Raw genomic sequence first — 25,000 nt, 5'->3', positions numbered from 1 at the left:
TGGAGGAGAGGAACATGTTAATGATGGAGGAGGGGAACATGTTAATGATGGAGGAGAGGAACATGTTAATGATGGAGGAGAGGAACATGTTAATGATGGAGGAGGGGAACATGTTAATGATGGAGGAGGGAACATGTTAATGATGGAGGAGGGGAACATGTTAATGATGGAGGAGAGGAACATGTTAATGATGGAGGAGGGGAACATGTTAATGATGGAGGAGAGGAACATGTTAATGATGGAGGAGAGGAACATGTTAATGATGGAGGAGAGGTAACATGTTAATGATGGAGGAGAGGAACATGTTAATGATGGAGGAGAGGAACATGTTAATGATGGAGGAGAGGAACATGTTAATGATGGAGGAGAGGAACATGTTAATGATGGAGGAGAGGAACATGTTAATGATGGAGGAGGGAACATGTTAATGATGGAGGAGAGGAACATGTTAATGATGGAGGAGGGGAACATGTTAATGATGGAGGAGAGGAACATGTTAATGATGGAGGAGAGGAACATGTTAATGATGGAGGAGGGGAACATGTTAATGATGGAGGAGAGGAACATGTTAATGATGGAGGAGAGGAACATGTTAATGATGGAGGAGGGGAACATGTTAATGATGGAGGAGGGGGAACATGTTAATGATGGAGGAGAGGAACATGTTAATGATGGAGGAGAGGAACATGTTAATGATGGAGGAGAGGAACATGTTAATGATGGAGGAGGGAACATGTTAATGATGGAGGAGAGGAACATGTTAATGATGGAGGAGAGGAACATGTTAATGATGGAGGAGAAGAACATGTTAATGATGGAGGAGAAGAACATGTTAATGATGGAGGAGAGGAACATGTTAATGATGGAGGAGGGGAACATGTTAATGATGGAGGAGAGGAACATGTTAATGATGGAGGAGAGGAACATGTTAATGATGGAGGAGAGGAACATGTTAATGATGGAGGAGGGAACATGTTAATGATGGAGGAGGGAACATGTTAATGATGGAGGAGAGGAACATGTTAATGATGGAGGAGAGGAACATGTTAATGATGGAGGAGAGGAACATGTTAATGATGGAGGAGAGGAACATGTTAATGATGGAGGAGGGGAACATGTTAATGATGGAGGAGGGGAACATGTTAATGATGGAGGAGGGGAACATGTTAATGATGGAGGAGAGGAACATGTTAATGATGGAGGAGGGGAACATGTTAATGATGGAGGAGAGGAACATGTTAATGATGGAGGAGAGGAACATGTTAATGATGGAGGAGGGGAACATGTTAATGATGGAGGAGAGGAACATGTTAATGATGGAGGAGAGGAACATGTTAATGATGGAGAACATGTTAATGAGAGGGAACATGTTAATGATGGAGGAGGGAACATGTTAATGATGGAGGAGAGGAACATGTTAATGATGGAGGAGAGGAACATGTTAATGATGGAGGAGAGGAACATGTTAATGATGGAGGAGAGGAACATGTTAATGATGGAGGAGAGGAACATGTTAATGATGGAGGAGAGGAACATGTTAATGATGGAGGAGAGGAACATGTTAATGATGGAGGAGAGGAACATGTTAATGATGGAGGAGAGGAACATGTTAATGATGGAGGAGAGGAACATGTTAATGATGGAGGAGAGGAACATGTTAATGATGGAGGAGAGGAACATGTTAATGATGGAGGAGAGGAACATGTTAATGATGGAGGAGGGGAACATGTTAATGATGGAGGAGAGGAACATGTTAATGATGGAGGAGAGGAACATGTTAATGATGGAGGAGAGGAACATGTTAATGATGGAGGAGGGAACATGTTAATGATGGAGGAGAGGAACATGTTAATGATGGAGGAGAGGAACATGTTAATGATGGAGGAGAGGAACATGTTAATGATGGAGGAGAGGAACATGTTAATGATGGAGGAGAGGAACATGTTAATGATGGAGGAGAGGAACATGTTAATGATGGAGGAGAGGAACATGTTAATGATGGAGGAGAGGAACATGTTAATGATGGAGGAGAGGAACATGTTAATGATGGAGGAGGGGAACATGTTAATGATGGAGGAGAGGAACATGTTAATGATGGAGGAGAATAACATGTTAATGATGGAGGAGAGGAACATGTTAATGATGGAGGAGAGGAACATGTTAATGATGGAGGAGGGGAACATGTTAATGATGGAGGAGAGGAACATGTTAATGATGGAGGAGAGGAACATGTTAATGATGGAGGAGAGGAACATGTTAATGATGGAGGAGAGGAACATGTTAATGATGGAGGAGAGGACATACAGAGAACACAGAAGAGAGGAATCTGTGGAATGAGGGTTTGAAGGGCTGGAGTGTAATCCTGCAGGGGTGTGTTGGGTTGTGTTGGGTGTGTTGGGTTGTGTTGGGTGTGTTGGGTTGTGTTGGGTGTGTTGGGTTGTGTTGGGTGTGTTGGTCGTGTTGGGTGTGTTGGGTTGTGTTGGTTGTGTTGGGTGTGTTGGTTGTGTTGGTTGTGTTGGGTGTGTTGGGTCGTGTTGGTTGTGTTCGGTGTGTTGGTTGTGGAATGAGGGTTTGAAGGGCTGGAGTGTAATCCTGCAGGGTAGAGGGGGGGGGTACTGTACTCCCTTCATACCATAGGGTTCTGTTCACCCTTCATACCATAGGGTTCTGTTCACCCTTCATACCATAGGGTTCTGTTCACCCTTCATACCATAGGGTTCTGTTCACCCTTCATACCATAGGGTTCTGTTAGGGTTCTGTTCACCCTTCATACCATAGGGTTCTGTTCACCCTTCATACCATAGGGTTCTGTTCACCCTTTCATACCATAGGGTTCTGTTCACTCTACTCTACCCTTCATACCATAGGGTTCTGTTCACCCTTCATACCATAGGGTTCTGTTCACTTCATACCATAGGGTTCTGTTCCCTTCATACCATAGGGTTCTGTTCATCCTTCATACCATAGGGTTCTGTTCATCCTTCATACCATAGGGTTCTGTTCACCCTTCATACCATAGGGTTCTGTTCACTCCTTCATACCATAGGGTTCTGTTCTGTTCTCCTTCATACCATAGGGTTCTGTTCATCCCTTCATACCATAGGGTTCTGTTCACTCTACTCCCTTCATACCATAGGGTTCTGTTCACTCTACCTTCATACCATAGGGTTCTGTTCACCATACCATAGGGTTCTGTTCACTCCCTTCATACCATAGGGTTCTGTTCACTCTACTCCCTTCATACCATAGGGTTCTGTTCCCCCTCTCCCTTCATACCATAGGGTTCTGTTCACTCTACTCCCTTCATACCATAGGGTTCTGTTCACTCTACTCCCTTCATACCATAGGGTTCTGTTCACTCTACTCCTTCATACCATAGGGTTCTGTTCACTCTACTCCCTTCATACCATAGGGTTCTGTTCACCCTTTCATACCATAGGGTTCTGTTCACCCTTCATACCATAGGGTTCTGTTCACTCTACTCCCTTCATACCATAGGGTTCTTTCATACCATACCATAGGGTTCTGTTCACCCTTCATACCATAGGGTTCTGTTCACTCTACTCCCTTCATACCATAGGGTTCTGTTCACTCTACTCCCTTCATACCATAGGGTTCTGTTCACTCCTTTCATACCATAGGGTTCTGTTCACTCTACTCCCTTCATACCATAGGGTTCTGTTCACCCTTCATACCATAGGGTTCTGTTCACCCTTCATACCATAGGGTTCTGTTCACCCTTCATACCATAGGGTTCTGTTCCCCTCTACTCCCTTCATACCATAGGGTTCTGTTCCCTCTACTCCCTTCATACCATAGGGTTCTGTTCACTCTACTCCCTTCATACCATAGGGTTCTGTTCATACTCCCTTCATACCATAGGGTTCTGTTCACCCTTTCATACCATAGGGTTCTGTTCCCCTACTCCCTTCATACCATAGGGTTCTGTTCACTCTACTCCTTCATACCATAGGGTTCTGTTCCTCTACTCCCTTCATACCATAGGGTTCTGTTCCCCTACTCCCTTCATACCATAGGGTTCTGTTCCTCTACTCCTTCATACCATAGGGTTCTGTTCACTCTACTCCCTTCATACCATAGGGTTCTGTTCACTCTACTCCCTTCATACCATAGGGTTCTGTTCACTCTACTCCCTTCATACCATAGGGTTCTGTTCACCCTTCATACCATAGGGTTCTGTTCCTTCATACCATAGGGTTCTGTTCACTCTACTCCCTTCATACCATAGGGTTCTGTTCACTCTACTCCCTTCATACCATAGGGTTCTGTTCACTCATACCATAGGGTTCTGTTCACTCCTTCATACCATAGGGTTCTGTTCACTCTACTCCCTTCATACCATAGGGTTCTGTTCACTCTACTCCTTCATACCATAGGGTTCTGTTCACTCTACTCCCTTCATACCATAGGGTTCTGTTCACCCTTCATACCATAGGGTTCTGTTCACCTACTCCCTCATACCATAGGGTTCTGTTCACTCTACTCCCTTCATACCATAGGGTTCTGTTCACTCTACTCCCTTCATACCATAGGGTTCTGTTCACCCTTCATACCATAGGGTTCTGTTCACCCTTCATACCATAGGGTTCTGTTCTGTTCTGTTCACTCTACTCCCTTCATACCATAGGGTTCTGTTCACTCTACTCCCTTCATACCATAGGGTTCTGTTCACTGTTCATACCATAGGGTTCTGTTCACTCTACTCCCTTCATACCATAGGGTTCTGTTCCCTCTACTCCCTTCATACCATAGGGTTCTGTTCACTCTACTCCCTTCATACCATAGGGTTCTGTTCACTCTACTCCCTTCATACCATAGGGTTCTGTTCACTCTACTCCCTTCATACCATAGGGTTCTGTTCACTCTACTCCCTTCATACCATAGGGTTCTGTTCACTCTACTCCCTTCATACCATAGGGTTCTGTTCACTCTACTCCCTTCATACCATAGGGTTCTGTTCACCCTTCATACCATAGGGTTCTGTTCACCCTTCATACCATAGGGTTCTGTTCACCCTTCATACCATAGGGTTCTGTTCACCCTTCATACCATAGGGTTCTGTTCACCCTTCATACCATAGGGTTCTGTTCACCCTTCATACCATAGGGTTCTGTTCACTCTACTCCCTTCATACCATAGGGTTCTGTTCACTCTACTCCCTTCATACCATAGGGTTCTGTTCACCCTTCATACCATAGGGTTCTGTTCACCCTTCATACCATAGGGTTCTGTTCACTCTACCCCTTCATACCATAGGGTTCTGTTCACTCTACTCCTTCATACCATAGGGTTCTGTTCACTCTACTCCTTCATACCATAGGGTTCTGTTCACTCCTTCATACCATCCCTTCATACCATAGGGTTCTGTTCACTCTACTCCCTTCATACCATAGGGTTCTGTTCACCCTTCATACCATAGGGTTCTGTTCACTTCATACCATAGGGTTCTGTTCACCCTTCATACCATAGGGTTCTGTTCACTCTACTCCCTTCATACCATAGGGTTCTGTTCACTCTACTCCCTTCATACCATAGGGTTCTGTTCACTCTACTCCTGTTCTTCATACCATAGGGTTCTGTTCACCCTTCATACCATAGGGTTCTGTTCACTCTACTCCCTTCATACCATAGGGTTCTGTTCACTCTACTCCCTTCATACCATAGGGTTCTGTTCACTCTACTCCCTTCATACCATAGGGTTCTGTTCACTCTACTCCCTTCATACCATAGGGTTCTGTTCACTCTACTCCCTTCATACCATAGGGTTCTGTTCACTCTACTCCCTTCATACCATAGGGTTCTGTTCTTCATACCATAGGGTTCTGTTCACTCTACTCCCTTCATATCATAGGGTTCTGTTCACTCTACTCCCTTCATATCATAGGGTTCTGTTCACTCTACTCCCTTCATACCATAGGGTTCTGTTCACTCTACTCCCTTCATATCGTAGGGTTCTGGTCATGACTAGTGCACTATATAGAGGACAGGGTGTCATTAGGGACTCAGTCCAGGAGACTGTCTGTAGAGAATAAGGGGGGCCAGTTGTTCATTGGGAAACTGCTCTGTAGCCAAGCAGATGGCTGACCGGGTTGGAAACACCAAGTTTGAACATTCCTGGATATTTATGACCTGTTATACACACACACACGCACACACACACACACACACACACACACACACACACACACACACACACACACACTCATGAACATACAGACATGCATTGTGTTTGCCATTCCAACTCTACTATAAGTTATTGATCGTCCACTTAGAGAAATATATGCTTTACATCATTCAAATGACTGGATCATTAAACAGACAGTTCTGTTCTCCCTGTGAGACCCAGTTCTGTTCTCCCTGTGAGACCCTGTTCTGTTCTCCCTGTGAGACCCAGTTCTGTTCTCCCTGTGTGACCCAGTTCTGTTCTCCCTGTGAGACCCAGTTCTGTTCTCCCTGTGTGACCCAGTTCTGTTCTCCCTGTGTGACCCAGTTCTGTTCTCCCTGTGAGACCCAGTTCTGTTCTCCCTGTGAGACCCAGTTCTGTTCTCCCTGTGTGACCCAGTTCTGTTCTCCCTGTGTGACCCAGTTCTGTTCTCCCTGTGTGACCCAGTTCTCCCTGTGTGACCCAGTTCTGTTCTCCCTGTGAGACCCAGTTCTGTTCTCCCTGTGTGACCCATTCTGTTCTCCCTGTGTGACCCAGTTCTGTTCTCCCTGTGTGACCCAGTTCTGTTCTCCCTGTGAGACCCAGTTCTCCCTGTGTGACCCAGTTCTGTTCTCCCTGTGAGACCCAGTTCTGTTCTCCCTGTGTGGCCCATTTCTGTTCTCCCTGTGTGACCCAGTTCTGTTCTCCCTGTGTGACCCAGTTCTGTTCTCCCTGTGTGACCCAGTTCTTTTCTCCCTGTGTGACCCAGTTCTGTTCTCCCTGTGTGACCCAGTTCTGTTCTCCCTGTGTGACCCAGTTCTGTTCTCCCTGTGTGACCCATTTCTGTTCTCCCTGTGAGACACAGTTCTGTTCTCCCTGTGAGACCCAGTTCTCCCTGTGTGACCCAGTTCTCCCTGTGAGACCCAGTTCTGTTCTCCCTGTGAGACCCAGTTCTCCCTGTGAGACCCAGTTCTGTTCTCCCTGTGAGACCCAGACACAGCATTGCATCATCTCTGCCCATCTACATTGGTCTAGTCTCTGTGTTCCCTCTGTGAGTTGCTGACACCATTCTGCACGCAGGTACACACACTCATACCCACACACACATACACACACTCACACTCATACCCCCACACACTCTCATACACACCCACACACACATACCCAGCTCCTCTAACAACAACTAGTGGTACAGACTGGACTGGACTGGGGCAATGTCTGGACTGGACTACACTGGACTGGGGACATAGACTGGACTGGGGAAATGTCTAGACTGGACTGGATTGGACTAGACTGGACTGGATTGGACTAGACTGGACTTTGTCTGAGCTGGACTGGGGGAATGTCTGGACTGGATTGGACTAGACTGGACTTTGTCTGAGCTGGACTGGGGGAATGCCTGGACTGGACTTGACTGGACTGAGCTGGACTGGGGGAATGTCTGGACTGGACTGGACTAGACTGGACTAGACTTGACTGGGGTAATGTCTGGATTGGACTTGGCTGAGCTGGACTAAACTGAACTGGACTGGGCTGGGCAAATGTCTGGACTGGACTAGACTGGACTGGGCTGAGCTAGATTGGACTAGACTAGACTGGGCTGGACTGGACTGGACTGGGCTGGGCTGAGCTAGACTGGACTAGACTAGACTGGACTGGACTGGACTGGACTGGGCTGAGCTAGACTGGACTAGACTAGACTGGACTGGACTGGGCTGTTTGGACTGGACTGGACTGGGCTCTTCTCTCTACACTGCAGCATATTCTATGTCCCCAGTTAGATCTGATACTGTGGGTTTTGTCTGTGTCTGGACATTTTGCCTGCTGGGCCTGTGTGTGTGTGTGTGTGTGTGTGTGTGTGTGTGTGTGTGTGTGTGTGTGTGTGTGTGTCTGTGTGTGCGTGTGTGTGTGTGTACTTGTCCTAAGCACACACCCTCCTGTAGTCTTGAGTGATCAGGTGCTATAACAGGTATGGGTTGGCCCCACTCAGCCCTGTTCCACTCAGCCCTGTTCTACTCAGCCCTGTTCCACTCAGCCCTGTTCCACTCAGCCTTGTTCCACTCAGCCCTGTTCCACTGTTCCACTCAGCCCTGTTCCACTCAGCCTTGTTCCACTCAGCCCTGTTCCACTGTTCCACTCAGCCCTGTTCCACTCAGCCCTGTTCCACTCAGCCCTGTTCTACTCAGCCCTGTTCCACTGTTCCACTCAGCCCTGTTCCACTGTTCCACTCAGCCCTGTTCCACTCAGCCCTGTTCCACTGTTCCACTCAGCCCTGTTCCACTCAGCCCTGTTCCACTCAGCCCTGTTCCACTCAGCCCTGTTCTACTCAGCCCTGTTCCACTGTTCCACTCAGCCCTGTTCCACTGTTCCACTCAGCCCTGTTCCACTCAGCCCTGTTCCACTGTTCCACTCAGCCCTGTTCCACTCAGCCCTGTTCCACTCAGCCTTGTTCCACTCAGCCCTGTTCCACTGTTCCACTCAGCCCTGTTCCACTCAGCCCTGTTCCACTCAGCCCTGTTCCACTCAGCCCTGTTCCACTCAGCCCTGTTCCACTGTTCCACTCAGCCCTGTTCCACTCAGCCCTGTTCCACTCAGCCTGTTCCACTCAGCCTCCAGCCCTGTTCCACTGTTCCACTCAGCCCTGTTCCACTCAGCCCTGTTCCACTCAGCCCTGTTCTACTCAGCCCTGTTCCACTGTTCCACTCATCCCTGTTCCACTGTTCCACTCAGCCCTGTTCCACTTAGCCCTGTTACTCTCAGCCCTGTTCCACTGTTCCACTTCATATCACCTTGTTCCTCTGTAATGGGCTTTGGAGGAGCACCAGACCTCTCCTCTCAATTACATTCAATTCAAGGGGCTTTATTGACATGGGAAACATGTGTTAACATTACCAAAGCAAGTGAGGTAGAAAGTAAACAAAAGTGAAATAAACAATAACAATGAACAGTAAACATTACACTCACAGAAGTTGCAAAAGAATAAAGACATTACAAATGTCATATTATACATATACAGTGTTTTAACAATGTACAAATGGTTAAAGTACAAAAGGGAAAATAAATAAGCATAAATATGGGTTGTATTTACAATGGTGTTTGTTCTTCACTGGTTGACCTTTTCTCGTGGCAACAGGTCACAAATCTTGCTGCTGTGATGTCACACCAGTATTTCACCCAGTAGATATGGGAGTTTATCAACATTGGGTTTGTTTTGTAATTCTTTGTGGGTCTGTGTAATCTGAGGGAAATATGTCTCTCTAATATGGTCATACATTTGGCAGGAGGTTAGGAAGTGCAGCTCAGTTTCCACCTCATTTTGTGGGCAGTGGGCACTTCTCTTGAGAGCCAGGTCTGCCTACGGCAGCCTTTCTCAATAGCAAGGCTATGTTCGCTCCCCTCTGTCCCCTGTATCTCTCCAGACAGGTGTTAGGACTAGTGTGGTCTGTATGTTATCTAACTGTCCTCTCCCCTGTATCTCTCCAGACAGGTGTTAGGACTAGTGTAGTCTGTATGTTATCTAACTGTCCTCTCCCCTGTATCTCTCCAGACAGGTGTTAGGACTAGTGTGGTCTGTATGTTATCTAACTGTCCTCTCCCCTGTATCTCTCCAGACAGGTGTTAGGACTAGTGTGGTCTGTATGTTATCTAACTGTCCTCTCCCTGTATCTCTCCAGACAGGTGTTAGGACTAGTGTAGTCTGTATGTTATCTAACTGTCCTCTCCCTGTATCTCTCCAGACAGGTGTTAGGACTAGTGTAGTCTGTATGTTATCTAACTGTCCTCTCCCCTGTATCTCTCCAGACAGGTGTTAGGACTAGTGTGGTCTGTATGTTATCTAACTGTCCTCTCCCCTGTATCTCTCCAGACAGGTGTTAGGACTAGTGTAGTCTGTATGTTATCTAACTGTCCTCTCCCCTGTATCTCTCCAGACAGGTGTTAGGACTAGTGTAGTCTGTATGTTATCTAACTGTCCTCTCCCCAGGTGTATCTCTCCAGACAGGTGTTAGGACTAGTGTAGTCTGTATGTTATCTAACTGTCCTCTCCCTGTATCTCTCCAGACAGGTGTTAGGACTAGTGTAGTCTGTATGTTATCTAACTGTCCTCTCCCTGTATCTCTCCAGACAGGTGTTAGGACTAGTGTGGTCTGTATGTTATCTAACTGTCCTCTCCCTGTATCTCTCCAGACAGGTGTTAGGACTAGTGTAGTCTGTATGTTATCTAACTGTCCTCTCCCCTGTATCTGTAGACAGGTACTTGTAGTCTGTATGTTATCCCTTCTTTGGACACTGTGTTCTGTAACAACCCTCCAGGCAAGCTTCAATGCCTGTATGTTATCTAACTGTCCTTCCCCTGGCCTCCAATTGCTCTTAAATACAAGTAAAACTAAATGCATGCTCTTCAGACCTAGTGTAGTCTGTATGTTATCCTGTCCCTCCCCGCCTGTCCAGACATCACTAGTGTGGTATGTTATCTAACTGTCTCTGACTTCCAGAATACGTGGACAACTACAAATGTTAGGACCTGGGTGTCTGGTTATCTAACTGTAAACTCTCCCCTTCCAGTCCCATATCAAACATCTCCAATCCAGACAGGTGTAAATCTAGAATTGGCTTCCTATTTCGACAACAAGTGTAGCATCCTTCCTCTCCCCTGTATCTGCCAGACAGGTGTTAACATGTAGTCTGTATGTTAAACTGTCCTCTCCCCTGTATCTCTCCAGACTGTTGGCGATGTCATTTACAAAATAGCCTCCAATACCCTACTCAACAATTTGTGATGCAGTCTATCACAGTGCAATCCGTTTTATGTCACCAAAGTCCCTCCCTGTATCTCCCAGACATTTAGCGACCTGTACGCTCTGTTGGCTGGCCCTCGCTTCCATACTGTTAGGACTAGTCGTCAAACCCAACTGGCTCCCCTGTCATCTCTCCAGACAAGACCCTGCTAGGTAAAGTCCCCCCCTTATCTCAGCTGTTAGCTGGTCACCATAGCATCTCTGTAGTCCACCTGTATCTCACGCTCCAGCAGGTATATCTCTAGTCACCCCCAAAACCAATTCTTTCTTTGGCTAACTGTCCTCTCCTTCCAGTTCTCTGACAGGTGTTAACTGACTGGAACGAACTGTCAAAAATCTCTGAAACTGGAAACACTTATCTCCCTGTACTCTCCAGCTTTAGGACTAGTGTAGTCTGTATGTTATCAACTGTCAGAGCTCTCAGACAGATTACTGCACCTGTACATCTAGCCCACCCCTGTATAGATTTAGCCCAAACAACTACCTCTTTCCTCTCAGACTGTATTTAATTTATTTATTTATTTTGCTCCTTTGCACCCCAGACATTATTTTTATTTCTAACTTTGCACATTCTTCCATTACAAAACTACCATTCCAGTGTTTTACTGTGCTATCTATTGTATTTAGACTTTGCCACCATGGCCTTTTTTGCCTTTGTATCCTCCCAGGTTCTCACCTCATTTGCTCACATCGTATTTAGACTTGTTTATACTGTATTATTGACTGTATGTTTGTTTTATCTCCAGACAGGTGTTAGGACTCTGTGTTGTTGTATCTGTCGAACTGCTTTGCTTTATCTTGTCCAGGTCTCTCCAGACAGGTGTTAAATGAGAACTTGTTCTCAACTTGCCTCCCTGTATCTAAATAAAGGTGAAATAAATAAATAAAAATCTCTCCAGACAGGTGTTAGGACTAGTGTAGTCTGTATGTTATCTAACTGTCCTCTCCCTGTATCTCTCCAGACAGGTGAAGGACCAAACTAAGACGGTGGCCCACCTGAAACATAAGGAGCAGGTGGAGAAGAGTAAGAACGCCCAGCTGGTGCAGGAGGTCAGGAAGAGAGAGGACAACCTCAATGAGAGCTCTCAACACGTCAAGGTGAGAGAGGTGTTTCTCTTGTTCCACTCTCCACTCTATGTCTGATGATGTGTGAAGGCTGTGTACACTCTGTCCCCATAGGACAACCCTTTTTGGTTCTAGGTAGAACCATTTGTGTGTGTGTGTGTGTGTCCACAGAGGGTCCTACGTGGAACACAAAAGGGTTCTACGTGGAACCAGATAGTCATTTGTTTCTAAGAGTGTAGAGGCCTCATTGTAGAACAAACATTTCTTTCTCCTCCCCCTCTCTCTCATTTTCTCCATCATTATTTTTCTGTTTCTCGTTCTCTCACTCTCTCTGTCCTCTCCGTCCTCTCTTTCCTATTTGTCCTCTCTGTCCTCTCCATCCTCTCTGTCCTCTCTCTCCTTTCTGTCCTCTCTGTCCTCTCTTTCCTATTTGTCCTCTCTGTCCTCTCCGTCCTCTCTTTCCTATTTGTCCTCTCTGTCCTCTCCGTCCTCTCTTTCCTATTTGTCCTCTCTGTCCTCTCCGTCCTCTCTTTCCTATTTGTCCTCTCTGTCCTCTCCGTCCTCTCTTTCCTATTTGTCCTCTCTGTCCTCTCCGTCCTCTCTGTCCTCTCCGTCCTCTCTGTCCTCTCCATCATCTCTGTCCTCTCTGTCCTCTCCGTCCTCTCTGTCCTCTCTTTCCTATTTGTCCTCTCTGTCCTCTCCGTCCTCTCTGTCCTCTCTTCTCTGTCCTTTGAAGCCTGCTCTGGTTCCTCATTTGAGAATATCTGCGATTCCTCTCAGGTAAAATGGGCGAATCAGGTTCCTGCTCCCAAACCGCCCTCACCTCCCCCGCTCCTACTCCCTCCACCACTCCCATGACCTCCTTTCCGTTCCCACATTGTGGTTTTTGGGCGGATGGATAAAGGGATGGAGGGAGGTTTAGACGGAAGGGTGGAGGACAGAGTGGGCTGCGTTGGTAGGAGAAATTCAACTGTCCGTAGCCGGTCAGGTTGTTATAGAGGGGAAGGAATTTACAAGATGTAAAAATATGTATTGACATGAACCTATGAACCAGAACCTTCTAGAGCCCACTAGAAACCAGAACCTTCTAGAGCCCATTAGAAACCAGAACCTTCTAGAGCCCACTAGAAACCAGAACCTTCTAGAGCCCACTAGAAACCAGAACCTTAGAGCCCACTAGAGAACCTTCTAGAGCCCACTAGAAACCAGAACCTTCTAGAAAAACCAGAACCTTCTAGAGCCCACTAGAAACCAGAACCTTCTAGAGCCCACTAGAAACCAGAACCTTCTAGAGCCCACTAGAAACCAGAACCAGAACCTTCTAGAGCCCACTAGAAACCAGCGAAACCAGAACCTTCTAGAGCCCACTAGAAACCAGCGAAACCAGAACCTTATAGAGCCCAAAACCAGAACCTTAGAAACCAGCGAAACCAGAACCTTCTAGAGCCCACTAGAAACCAGCAAAACCAGAACCTTCTAGAGCCCACTAGAAACCAGCGAAACCAGAACCTTCTAGAGCCCACTAGAAACCAGAACCTTCTAGAGCCCACTAGAAACCAGCAAAACCAGAACCTTCTAGAGCCCACTAGAAACCAGTGAAACCAGAACCTCATAGAGCCCATTAGAAACCAGCAAAACCAGAACCTTCTAGAGCCCACTAGAAACCAGCGAAACCAGAACCTTCTAGAGCCCACTAGAAACCAGCGAAACCAGAACCTTATAGAGCCCATTAGAAACCAGCGAAACCAGAACCTTCTAGAGCCCACTAGAAACCAGCGAAACCAGAACCTTATAGAGCCCATTAGAAACCAGCGAAACCAGAACCTTATAGAGCCCATTAGAAACCAGCGAAACCAGAACCTTATAGAGCCCATTAGAAACCAGCGAAACCAGAACCTTCTAAAGCCCATTAGAAACTAGTGAAACCAGAACCTTCTAGAGCCCACTAGAACCTAGAACCTTCTAGAGCCCATAAGAAACCAGTGAAACCAGAACCTTCTAGAGCCCACTAGAAACCAGCGAAACCAGAACCCAGAACTGTACAGCTAAAGAAACACACACACACCCTCGTTGAACATCACAGATACTTTAGTTTGACCCGGTCTGACCATGGTGGGTGGAGGGGGTACAGGGTGGAAACTGGGCCCACCGTCTCATTAGTGGTCTGAGAGAAACTTTAATACAGTGATAATCCCTGGTGTTAGCTAGGTAGTGTGTATGTTGTACCCTTCAGTCCATCTCTCCAGGTAGTGTGTGTGTGTGTGTGTGTGTGTGTGTGTGTGTGTGTGTGTGTGTGTGTGTGTGTGTGTGTGTGTGTGTGTTGTGTGTGTGTGTGTGTTGTACCCTTCAGTCCATCTCTCCAGGTTGTGTTACAGTATAAAGCTCCACCAGAGGATAGTTAGTTTATTTCTGCGCCAACAAATAGCACGCTATCTCCTTTATAGTGCACTAGTTTGTACCAGTCCCCCTAGGCACTATAGGGTGCCATTAGGGACGCACCTGGAACACAGGCTGTTATTATTCATGAGTTGTCATTGGGACAACCCCCACGTTGCTGTGGTTTCACTGTTTTCTCAGTCTGTCTTTCTCTCATGTTCTGTCTCAAGCCTCTATCCGTCCTCTGTTCTGGGTTTCCTTTCAGTTGTTATTGCTCATTGGGTTGGATGTCGGATAGGCCTTTCCATCCTGGTCAATGACGTTCAGTTGTGTGTGTGTGTGTGTGTGTGTTTGTGTGTGTGTGTGTGTGTGCTTGCTCAGCGTTGGTTCACATGCTGTGGTTAGAGTGAACCTCTCCTGTCTCCCCCTCTCTCCCCCGCCTCCCCGTTTCCTCCTGTCTCCCCCAGCCTCCCCCTGTCTCCTCCTCTCCCTCCTGTCTCCCCCTGTCTCTCCCAGCCTCCCTCTGTCTCTCCACCAGCCTCCCTCTGTCTCTCCCCTCCTGTCTCTCCAGCATCCTCTCTGTCTCTCCCCTGTCTCTCCCTGTCTCTCTCCTGTCTCTCCCCTGTCTCTCCCTGTCTCTCCCCTGTCTCTCTCCTGTCTCTCTCCTGTCTCTCTCCTGTCTCTCCCCTGTCTCTCTCTCTGTCTCTCCCCTGTCTCTCCCTGTCTCTCTCCTCTGTCTCTCTCCTGTCTCTCCCCTGTCTCTCCCTCCTGTCTCTCTCCTGTCTCTCCCCTGTCTCTCCCCTGTCTCTCTCCTGTGTCTCTCCTGTCTCTCTCCTGTCTCTCTCCTGTCTCTCCCCTGTCTCTCCCCTGTCTCTCTCCTGTCTCTCCCTGTCTCTCCCTGTCTCTCCCCTGTCTCTCCCTGTCTCTCTCCTGTCTCTCTCCTGTCTCTCCCCTGTCTGCTCCCAGCCTCCACCTGTCACTTCCTGTCTCTCCCTGTCTCTCCCCGTCTCTCTCCTGTCTCTCTCCTGTCTCTCTCCTGTCTCTCCCCGTCTCTCTCCTGTCTCTCCCCCGTCTCTCTCCTGTCTCTCCCCTGTCTCTCTCCTGTCTCTCCCCGTCTCTCCCCTGTCTCTCTCCTGTCTCTCCCCTGTCTCTCTCCGTCTCTCTGCTGTCTCCCCTGTCTCTCTCCTGTCTCTCTCCCGTCTCTCTCCTCCCCTGTCTCTCCCCGTCTCTCCTGTCTCTCTCCTGTCTCTCCCCTGTCTCTCTCAGTCTCTCTCCTGTCTCTCTCCCTGTCTCTCCCCCTGTCTCTCCCCGTCTCTCTCCTGTCTCTCTGCTGTCTCTCCTGTCTCTACCCTGTCTTTCTCCGTCTCTCTCCCCCTGTCTCTCCCTGTCTCTCTCCGTCTCTCCCCTGTCTGTCTCTCCCCTGTCTCTCCCCTGTCTCTCTCCGTCTCTCTCCCCTGTCTCTCCCCTGTCTCTCCCCTGTCTCTCCCCTGTCTCTCTCCGTCTCTCTCCCCTGTCTCTCCCCTGTCTCTCCCCTGTCTCTCCCCTGTCTCTCCCCGTCTCTCTCCTGTCTCTCCCCGTCTCTCCCCTGTCTCTCTCCTGTCTCTCCTGTCTCTCTCCGTCTCTCCCCTGTCTCTCTGTCTGTCTCTCCCCTGTCTCTCCCCTGTCTTTCTCCCTCTGTCTCTCTCCTGTCTCTCCCCTGTCTCTCCCCGTCTCTCTCCTGTCTCTCTGCTGTCTCTCCCTGTCTCTCCCCTGTCTCTCCTCTGTTTCTCCCCTGTCTCTCCCCCTGTCTGTCTCTCTCCGTCTCTCCCCTGTCTCTCCCCTGTCTCTCCCCTGTCTCTCTCAGTCTCTCCCTCTGTCTCTCCCCTGTCTCTCCCCTGTCTTTCCCTCCTCTCCTGTCTCTCCCTGTCTCTCCCCTGTCTCTCCGCTGTCTCTCTCCGTCTCTCCCCTGTCTCTCCCTGTCTCTCCCTGTCTCTCCCTGTCTCTCCCCTGTCTCTCCCCTGTCTCTCCCCTGTCTCTCCCCTGTCTCTCTCTCGTCTCTCCTCCTGTCTCTCCTTTCTCTCCCCTGTCTCTCTCCCTGTCTCTCTCCGTCTCTCCCCTGTCTCTCCCCTGTCTTCTCTCCCCTGTCTCTCCCCTGTCTCTCCCCTGTCTCTCCTGTCTCTCCCTGTCTCTCTCCTGTCTCTCCCCTGTCTCTCCCCAGTCTCTCCCTCTGTCTCTCCTGTCTCTCTCCTGTCTCTTTCTCCTGTCTTTCTCCTGTCTCTCTCCTGTCTCTCTCCTGTCTCTCCCCCTGTCTCACTCTGTCTCTCCCCTGTCTCTCTCCTGTCTCTCCCCTGTCTCTCCCCTGTCTCTCCCCTGTCTTTCTCCGTCTCTCCCTGTCTCTCCGCTGTCTCTCTCCTGTCTCTCCCCTGTCTCTCCCCTGTCTCTCCCCTGTCTCTCTCCGTCTCTCTCCCCTGTCTCTCCCCTGTCTCTCCCCTGTCTCTCTCCTGTCTCTCCCCTGTCTCTCCCCTTTCTCTCCCCTGTCTCTCCCCTGTCTCTCTCCGTCTCTCCCCTGTCTCTCCCCTGTCTTTCTCCGTCTCTCCCCTGTCTCTCCCCTGTCTCTCTCCTGTCTCTCCCCTGTCTCTCTCCTGTCTCTCCCCCCTGCCTCCCTCTGTCTCTCCCCTGTCTCTCTCCTGTCTCTCTCCTGTCTCTTTCTCCTGTCTTTCTCCTGTCTCTCTCCTGTCTCTCTCCTGTCTCCCCCTGTCTCACTCTGTCTCTCCCTGTCTCTCTCCTGTCTCTCCCCTGTCTCTCCCTCTGTCTCTCTCCTGTCTCTCTCCTGTCTCTCTCCTGTCTCTCTCCTGTCTCTCCCCTGTCTCTCTCCTGTCTCTCTCCTGTCTCTCTCCCCCTGTCTCTCCCCTGTCTCTCCCTGTCTCTCCCCTGTCTCTCTCTCTCTCCTGTCTCCCCTGTCTCTCCCTGTCTTTCTCCATCTCTCCCCTGTCTCTCTCCTGTCTCCCCTGTCTCTCCCCTGTCTCTCTCCTGTCTCTCTCCTGTCTCTCTCCTGTCTCTCTCTCCTGTCTCTCTCCTGTCTCTCTCCCTGTCTCTCCCCTGTCTCTCCCCTGTCTCTCCCCTGTCTCTCCCCTGTCTCCCCTGTCTCTGTCTCACTCTGTCTCTCCCCTGTCTCTCTCCTGTCTCTCCCCTGTCTCTCCCCTGTCTCTCTCCTGTCTCTCCCCTGCCTCTCTCCCCTCTCTCTCCTGTATCTCCCCTGTCTCTCCCCTGTCTCTCTCCTGTCTCTCCCCTGTCTCTCTCCTGTCTCTCCCCTGTCTCCCTCTGTCTCACCCCTGTCTCTCCCCTATCTGTCCCCCCTGTCTCTCCCCTGTCTCTCCCCTGTCTCTCTCCGTCTCTCCCATGTCTCTCCCCTGTCTCTCCCCTGTCTTTCTCCATCTCTCCCCTGTCTCTCTCCTGTCTCTCTCCTGTCTCTCCCCTGTCTCTCCCCTGTCTTTCTCCTGTCTTTCTCCTGTCTCTCTGCTGTCTCTCCCCTGTCTCTCTCCTGTCTCTCCCCTGTCTCTCCCCTGTCTCTCTCCTGTCTCTCCCCTGTCTCTCCCCTGTCTCTCCCCTGTCTCTCCCCTGCCTTTCTCCTGTCTTTCTCCTGTCTCCCCTCTCTCTCCCCTCCCTCCTGTCTCCCCTGTCTCTCCCAGCCTCCCTCTGTCTCTCCCCCAGCCTCCCTCTGTCTCTCCCCCACCTCCCCTGTCTCCCCAGCCTCCCTCTGTCTCTCCCCCTCTCTCCTGTCTCCCCCTCTCTCCTGCCTCCCTCTTTCTCTCCCCTGTCTCTCTCCTGTCTCCCCCTCTCCCTGCCTCCCTCTGTCTCTCCCTCCCCCGTCTCCCCCTCTCTCCTGCCTCCCTCTGTCTCTCCCCTGTCTCTCTCCTGTCTCTCTCCTGTCTCTCCCTGTCTCTCCCCTGTCTGCTCCCAGCCTCCACCTGTCACTTCCTGTCTCTCCCCTGTCTCTCCCCGTCTCTCCCCCGTCTCTCTCCTGTCTCTCTCCTGTCTCTCCCCGTCTCTCCCCTGTCTCTCTCCTGTCTCTCCCCTGTCTCTCTCCCCTGTCTCTCCCCTGTCTCACCCATCTCTCCCCCTGTCTCTCCTGTCTCTCCCCGTCTCTCCCTGTCTCTCTCTCGGTCTCTCCCCTGTCTCTCTCCTGTCTCTCCCCTGTCTCTCTCCTGTCTCTCCCCTGTCTCTCTCCTGTCTCTCTCCTGTCTCTCTCCTGTCTCCTCCTGTCTCTCCCTGTCTCTCCCTGTCTCTCTCCTGTCTCTCCCTGTCTCTCCCCTATCTCTTCCCTGTCTCTCCCCTGTCTCTCCCCCTGTCTCTCCCCTGTCTCTCCCCCTGTCTCTCTCCTGTCTCTCCCCGTCTCTCCCCTGTCTCTCTCCCGGTCTCTCCCCTGTCTCTCTCCTGTCTCTCCCCTGTCTCCTCCCAGCCTCCACCTGTCTTCCCCCAGCCTCCCCTGCCACTCCCTGTCTCTTCCTGCCTCCCCCTGTTTCTCCCTGTCTCTCCATTTCTCTCCCGTCTCCCAGCCTGAGGACACACTATACATGCCCCTGCTCTGGCCCCTCCATCCCTCCATTTCTCCACCCCTCCAGCCCACCTTCCCTCCACCAGTGGGGCCCCACTCCTCCTGCCAAACCGAACCCAGCATTGTGCCTCTGTCCCTGGCCAAACTCAGACCGATCACTGGGCCTGATGGAGGCTTCATGGCCTCATGGTTCTGGGTCCAGTCTCCCCTCTGATATAGTCCAGGGGTTTGGCCCCGACCCTCAGGCATGTCTTTATGTCCTGTGTGTGATGGAGGCAGAACAGATTTGGAAAGATGACACCCGTTGTTCCATCGTTAGCTCAGTCTCTCCGAATGGGTTTGACGTAGGACAGGGAAGGAGGAGGCCCAGCAAACCAAAATTGGTTCTGTAAAATTTCCCAGAACATTTGTTAGGTTGCGGCAAATCTTCTCATAAAACAAAAACTGTCCCGTCATGGTGATGATTCTAGAATGTTTGTATAAAACATTTGCCTGATGTTGCAAGAATGTTCTGAGAACACATTTAACCTGTTCTTTAAAGGTTCCCAGAACACATTTAACCTGTTCTTTAAAGGTTCCTAGAACACATTTAACCTGTTCTTTATTCTTTAAAAGGTTCCTAGAACACATTTAACCTGTTCTTTAAAGGTTCCCAAACACATTTAACCTTTCCTTTAACCTGTTCTTTAAAGGTTCCTAGAACACATTTAACCTGTTCTTTAAAGGTTCCCAGAACACATTTAACCTGTTCTTTAAAGGTTCCCAGAACACATTTAACCTGTTCTTTAAAGGTTCCCAGAACACATTTAACCTGTTCTTTAAAGGTTCCTAGAACACATTTAACCTGTTCTTTAAAGGTTCCCAGAACACATTTAACCTGTTCTTTAAAGGTTCCCAGAACACATTTAACCTGTTCTTTAAAGGTTCCCAGAACACATTTAACCTGTTCTTTAAAGGTTCCCAGAACACATTTAACCTGTTCTTTAAAGGTTCCCAGAACACATTTAACCTGTTCTTTAAAGGTTCCCAGAATGTTTAATTTGTTTGTAGGAACATTCTGGTGAGAGCATTGTGGGGACATTGCAAAATATATGTTCCCAAAACACAAAAACTGTCCAGATAATTCTACCATGTTTCTTTTATGGTACAAAAAACATTCACCTGATGATACAAGAACGTTCCCAGAACACATGTTGTCTGTTTAAAAGGTTTCCAGGATGTTTATTCAGGGTGTGGTAACGTTGTGGGGACATGGCAATAGATGCCTTCAGAAAGTATTCACACCCCTTGACTTTTTCCATATTTTGTTTTGTTACAGCCTGAATTTAAATTAGATTAAATTGAGAATTTGTGCCACAGTACTCTACACAATACCCCATATTGTCAAAGTGGAATTATATTTTTAGAAAATTTGACAAATTAATAAAAAATAATAAACTGAAATTTCTTGAGTGAATAAGTTTTCAAGCCGTTGGTGTGGCAAGCCTAAATAAGCCTAAATGTTCTCAACAAGTCACATAATAAGTTGCATGGACTCTGTGTGCAATAGTAGTGCAATAATAGTGTGATTTTTTAATGACTACACAAACAATTATTTGTAAGGTCCCTCAGTCGAGTAGTGAATTTCAAACACAGATTCAAGTTCAAAGACAAGGGAGGTTTTCCAATGCTTCGCAAAGAAGGGCAGCTATTGGTAGATGGATAAAAAAAAAATATCATGCTTGAGTTATTAATAACTCTTTGGATGGTGTATCAATACTCCCAGAGTCTCTACAAAGATACAGGCGTCCTTCCTAACTCAGTATCAATACTCCCAGAGTCTCTACAGAGATACAGGCGTCCTTCCTAACTCAGTATCAATACTCCCAGAGTCTCTACAGAGATACAGGCGTCCTTCCTAACTCAGTATCAATACTCCCAGAGTCTCTACAGAGATACAGGCGTCCTTCCTAACTCAACAATCTCCCAGTCTCTATCAACTACTCCCAGAGTCTCTACAGAGATACAGGCGTCCTTCCTAACTCAGTATCAATACTCCCAGAGTCTCTACAGAGATACAGGTCCTTCCTAACTCAGTATCAATACTCCCAGAGTCTCTAAGAGATACAGGTGTCCTTCCTAACTCAGTATCAATACTCCCAGAGTCTCTACAAAGATACAGGCGTCCTTCCTAACTCAGTATCAATACTCCCAGAGTCTCTACAGAGATACAGGCGTCCTTCCTAACTCAGTATCAATACTCCCAGAGTCTCTACAGAGATACAGGCGTCCTTCCTAACTCAGTATCAATACTCCCAGAGTCTCTACAGAGATACAGGCGTCCTTCCTAACTCAGTATCAATACTCCCAGAGTCTCTACAGAGATACAGGCGTCCTTCCTAACTCAGTATCAATACTCCCAGAGTCTCTACAAAGATACAGGCGTCCTTCCTAACTCAGTATCAATACTCCCAGAGTCTCTACAAAGATACAGGCGTCCTTCCTAACTCACTGTTCTGAAATGACGCACTCGAAAATGTTATATCAGTCAAAAATGTCAAATTCCCACTTTATGCTACAAAACCAACTTTATAAGAGGTTTTAAAAATAGGTTCTATTTGACCAAAACATTCTGTGACATAGTAAGGCTTTGTTGGCAGAATAGATGGATGCAGTTCAATGCACGACTCATATAATTCACCAAGACATTTCTTCATAGTCCAACAAATATTTACAATCAGGTTGTAAATTACAGCTGGCCTGGTACGTTGGTTGCCGCTTTCAGCCATTCGGGATGCACTGTTTCAGTTGAAATGACTCAATACCTTCGACAAAAACAGATGAATGTAACTATGGCTGGGAATTATCAAAACAATCAAACTAGCTAGGGGCAATGACAACAAGTCAGTCATCACGTGGCTAATAGGCTAGCGTATCTATTTATGTTGCTATTTATTTAGCAAGCTGGAAACATGGAGCCTAACGTCAGCTAGCTAACTAACGAGCTGCTGGGAGGAGGTCATGTCATTGGATGGGTGGATGAGTTTTTGGACGGGTGGATGAGTTTTTGGACGGGTGGATGAGTTTTTGGACGGGTGGATGAGTTTTTGGATGGGTGGATGAGTTTTTGGATGGGTGGATGAGTTTTTGGATGGGTGGATGAGTTTTTGGATGGGTGGATGAGTTTTTGGACGGGTGGATGAGTTTTTGGACGGGTGGATGAGTTTTTGGATGGGTGGATGAGTTTTTGGACAGGTGGATGGATTTCCCCCCATATCGTTTTTTTGGTGGCTACAGCCAGAGTTCAGGTGTCATTTGGTTAACTAGCTAGAGATGTGAATCCCTTTGCTAGCTTGGTATGCTGAACTTGAATGACTATCCGCTGTTAGCATATTTCTTAGTTGTCAATCAAATGCATTCGGCATTGAGGAGGGGGGGGGACAAGTTCCCATTCAGTTGTCAAAACGTGGGTTGAGAGAAGCAGGCATTTGCAGGCAAGCACTTGGCTCCCGAGTGGCGCAGCGGTCTGAGGCACTGCATCTCAGTGTTAGAGGCGTCACTACAGACACCCTGGTTTGAGTCCAGGCTGTGTCACAGCCGGCCGTGATTGGGATTGGGCGGTGCACAGCCGGCCGTGATTGGGATTGGGCGGTGCACAGCCGTAATGTTCTGGGAATGTTCCTGGTTTGCTGCGGGGTTTGATCGGTTAGACCAGGACACCATTAGTTGGCTAGAGAGCAATACTCCTCTGCTTCGTCCTTCATCCTTCATCCTGTCTCTCCTCTTTCTCCCTCCTCTGCCCCTCTTGCCTCTCCCTCCTCTGCCTCTTCTCCCTCCTCTGCCTCTTCTCCCTCCTCTGCCTCTTCCCCTCCTCTGCCTCTTCTCCCTCCTCTCCCCTCCTCTGCCTCTTCCCCCTCCTCTGCCTCTTCTCCCTCCTCTGCCTCTTCTCCCTCCTCTGCCTCTTCCCCCTCCTCTGCCTCTTCTCCCTCCTCTTCCTCTTCTCCCTCCTCTGCCTCTTCCCCCCTCCTCTGCCTCTTCCCCCCTCTGCCTCTTCTCCTGCCTCTTCTCCCTCCTCTGCCTCTTCCCCTGCCTCTTCTCCTCTTCCCCCTCCTCTGCCTCTTCCCCTCCTCTGCCTCTTCTCCCTCCTCTGCCTCTTCTCCCTCCTCTGCCTCTTCCTCCCTCCTCTGCCTCTTCCCCTCCTCTGCCTCTTCTCCCTCTTCCCCTCCTCTGCCTCTTCCCCTCCTCTGCCTCTTCCCCCCTCCTCTGCCTCTTCCCCCCCTCCTCTGCCTCTTCTCCCTCCTCTGCCTCTTCTCCCTCCTCTGCCTCTTCTCCCTCCTCTGCCTCTTCCCCTCTGCCTCTCTGCCTCTCTTCCCCTCCTCTGCCTCTTCTCCCTCCTCTGCCTCTTCTCCCTCCTCTGCCTCTTCTCCCTCCTCTGCCTCTTCCCCTCCTCTGCCTCTTCCCCTCCTCTGCCTCTTCTCCCTCCTCTGCCTCTTCCCCCTCCTCCTCTTCTCCTCTGCCTCTTCTCCCCCTCCTCTGCCTCTTCTCCCTCCTCTGCCTCTTCCCCTCCTCTGCCTCTTCCCCTGCCTCCTCTGCCTCTTCTCCCTCCTCTGCCTCTTCTCCCTCCTCTGCCTCTGCCTCTTCCCCCTCCTCTCTGCCTCTTCTCCCTCCTCTGCCTCTTCTCCCTCCTCTGCCTCTTCTCCCTCCTCTGCCTCTTCTCCCTCCTCTGCCTCTTCCCTCTCCTCTGCCTCTTCTCCCTCCTCTGCCTCTTCTCCCTCCTCTGCCTCTTCTCCCTCCTCTGCCTCCCCTCCTCTGCCTCTTCTCCTCTCCCCCTCCTCTGCCTCTTCTCTGCCTCTTCTCCCTCCTCTGCCTCTTCTCCCTCCTCTGCCTCTTCTCCCTCCTCTGCCTCTTCCCCCTCCTCTGCCTCTTCTCCCTCCTCTGCCTCTTCTCCCTCCTCTGCCTCTTCTCCCTCCTCTGCCTCTTCTCCCTCCTCTGCCTCTTCTCCCCCTCCTCTGCCTCTTCTCCCTCCTCTGCCTCTTCTCCCTCCTCTGCCTCTTCTCCCTCCTCTGCCTCTTCCCTCCCCTCCTCTGCCTCTTCTCCCTCCTCTGCCTCTTCTCCCTCCTCTGCCTCTGCCTCTTCTCCCCTCCTCTGCCTCTCTTCTCCCCTCTCCTCTTCCCCTCTTCTTCCCCTCCTCTGCCTCTTCTCCCTCCTCTGCCTCTTCTCCCTCCTCTGCCTCTTCTCCCTCCTCTGCCTCTTCTCCCTCCTCTGCCTCTTCTCCCTCCTCTGCCTCTTCTCCCTCCTCTGCCTCTTCCCCCTCCTCTGCCTCTTCTCCCTCCTCTGCCTCTCCCTCCCCCCTCCTCTGCCTCTCTCCTCTCCTCTTCTCCCTCCTCTGCCTCTTCTCCCTCCTCTGCCTCTTCTCCCTCCTCTGCCTCTTCTCCCTCCTCTGCCTCTTCTCCCTCCTCTGCCTCTTCTCCCTCCTCTGCCTCTTCTCCCTCCTCTGCCTCTTCTCCCTCCTCTGCCTCTTCCCCTCCTCTGCCTCTTCCCCCTCCTCTGCCTCTTCTCCCTGCCTCTTCTCTGCCTCTTCTCCCCTCTCCCTCCTCTGCCTCTTCTCCCCCTCCTCTGCCTCTTCTCCCTCCTCTGCCTCTTCCCCTCCTCTGCCTCTTCCCCTCCTCTGCCTCTTCCCCTCCTCTGCCTCTTCTCCCTCCTCTGCCTCTTCTCCCTCCTCTGCCTCTTCTCCCTCCTCTGCCCCCTCCTCTGCCTCTTCTCCCTCCTCTGCCTCTTCTCCCTCCTCTGCCTCTTCTCCCTCCTCTCCTCTTCCCCTCCTCTCCTCCCTCCTCTGCCTCTTCCCCCTCCTCTGCCTCTTCTCCCTCCTCTGCCTCTTCTCCCTCCTGCCTCTGCCTCTTCTCCCCCTCCCTCTTCTTCCTCTGCCTCTTCTCCTCTGCCTCTTCTCCCTCCTCTGCCTCTTCTCCCTCCTCTGCCTCTTCCCCCTCCCCTCTGCCTCTTCTCCCTCCTCTGCCTCTTCTCCCTCCTCTGCCTCTTCTGCCTCCCCCTCTGCCTCTGCCTCTTCTCCCTCCTCTGCCTCTTCTCCCT

General features: G+C 49.8%; 1 protein-coding gene across 1 annotated transcript in view; it reads left to right on the top strand.

Moving 5' to 3' along the window:
• The window catches only part of LOC121845896 (ELKS/Rab6-interacting/CAST family member 1-like), a gene marked incomplete at its 5' end in the record, with an annotated part of 386,989 nt that overhangs the window by 37,012 nt on the left and 324,977 nt on the right, over positions 1-25,000 (top strand). Inside the window, 1 exon segment of the mRNA XM_042318115.1 lies at positions 11,922-12,057. Within this exon segment, the coding sequence (XP_042174049.1) occupies positions 11,922-12,057 (136 nt within the window).

The sequence above is a fragment of the Oncorhynchus tshawytscha genome, unplaced genomic scaffold (genome assembly GCF_018296145.1).
Source record: "Oncorhynchus tshawytscha isolate Ot180627B unplaced genomic scaffold, Otsh_v2.0 Un_contig_1044_pilon_pilon, whole genome shotgun sequence".
Lineage (NCBI taxonomy): Eukaryota > Metazoa > Chordata > Actinopteri > Salmoniformes > Salmonidae > Oncorhynchus > Oncorhynchus tshawytscha.
The sequence above is the reverse complement of the archived record's forward strand: the minus strand, read 5'-3'. Positions and strand labels throughout refer to the sequence as shown.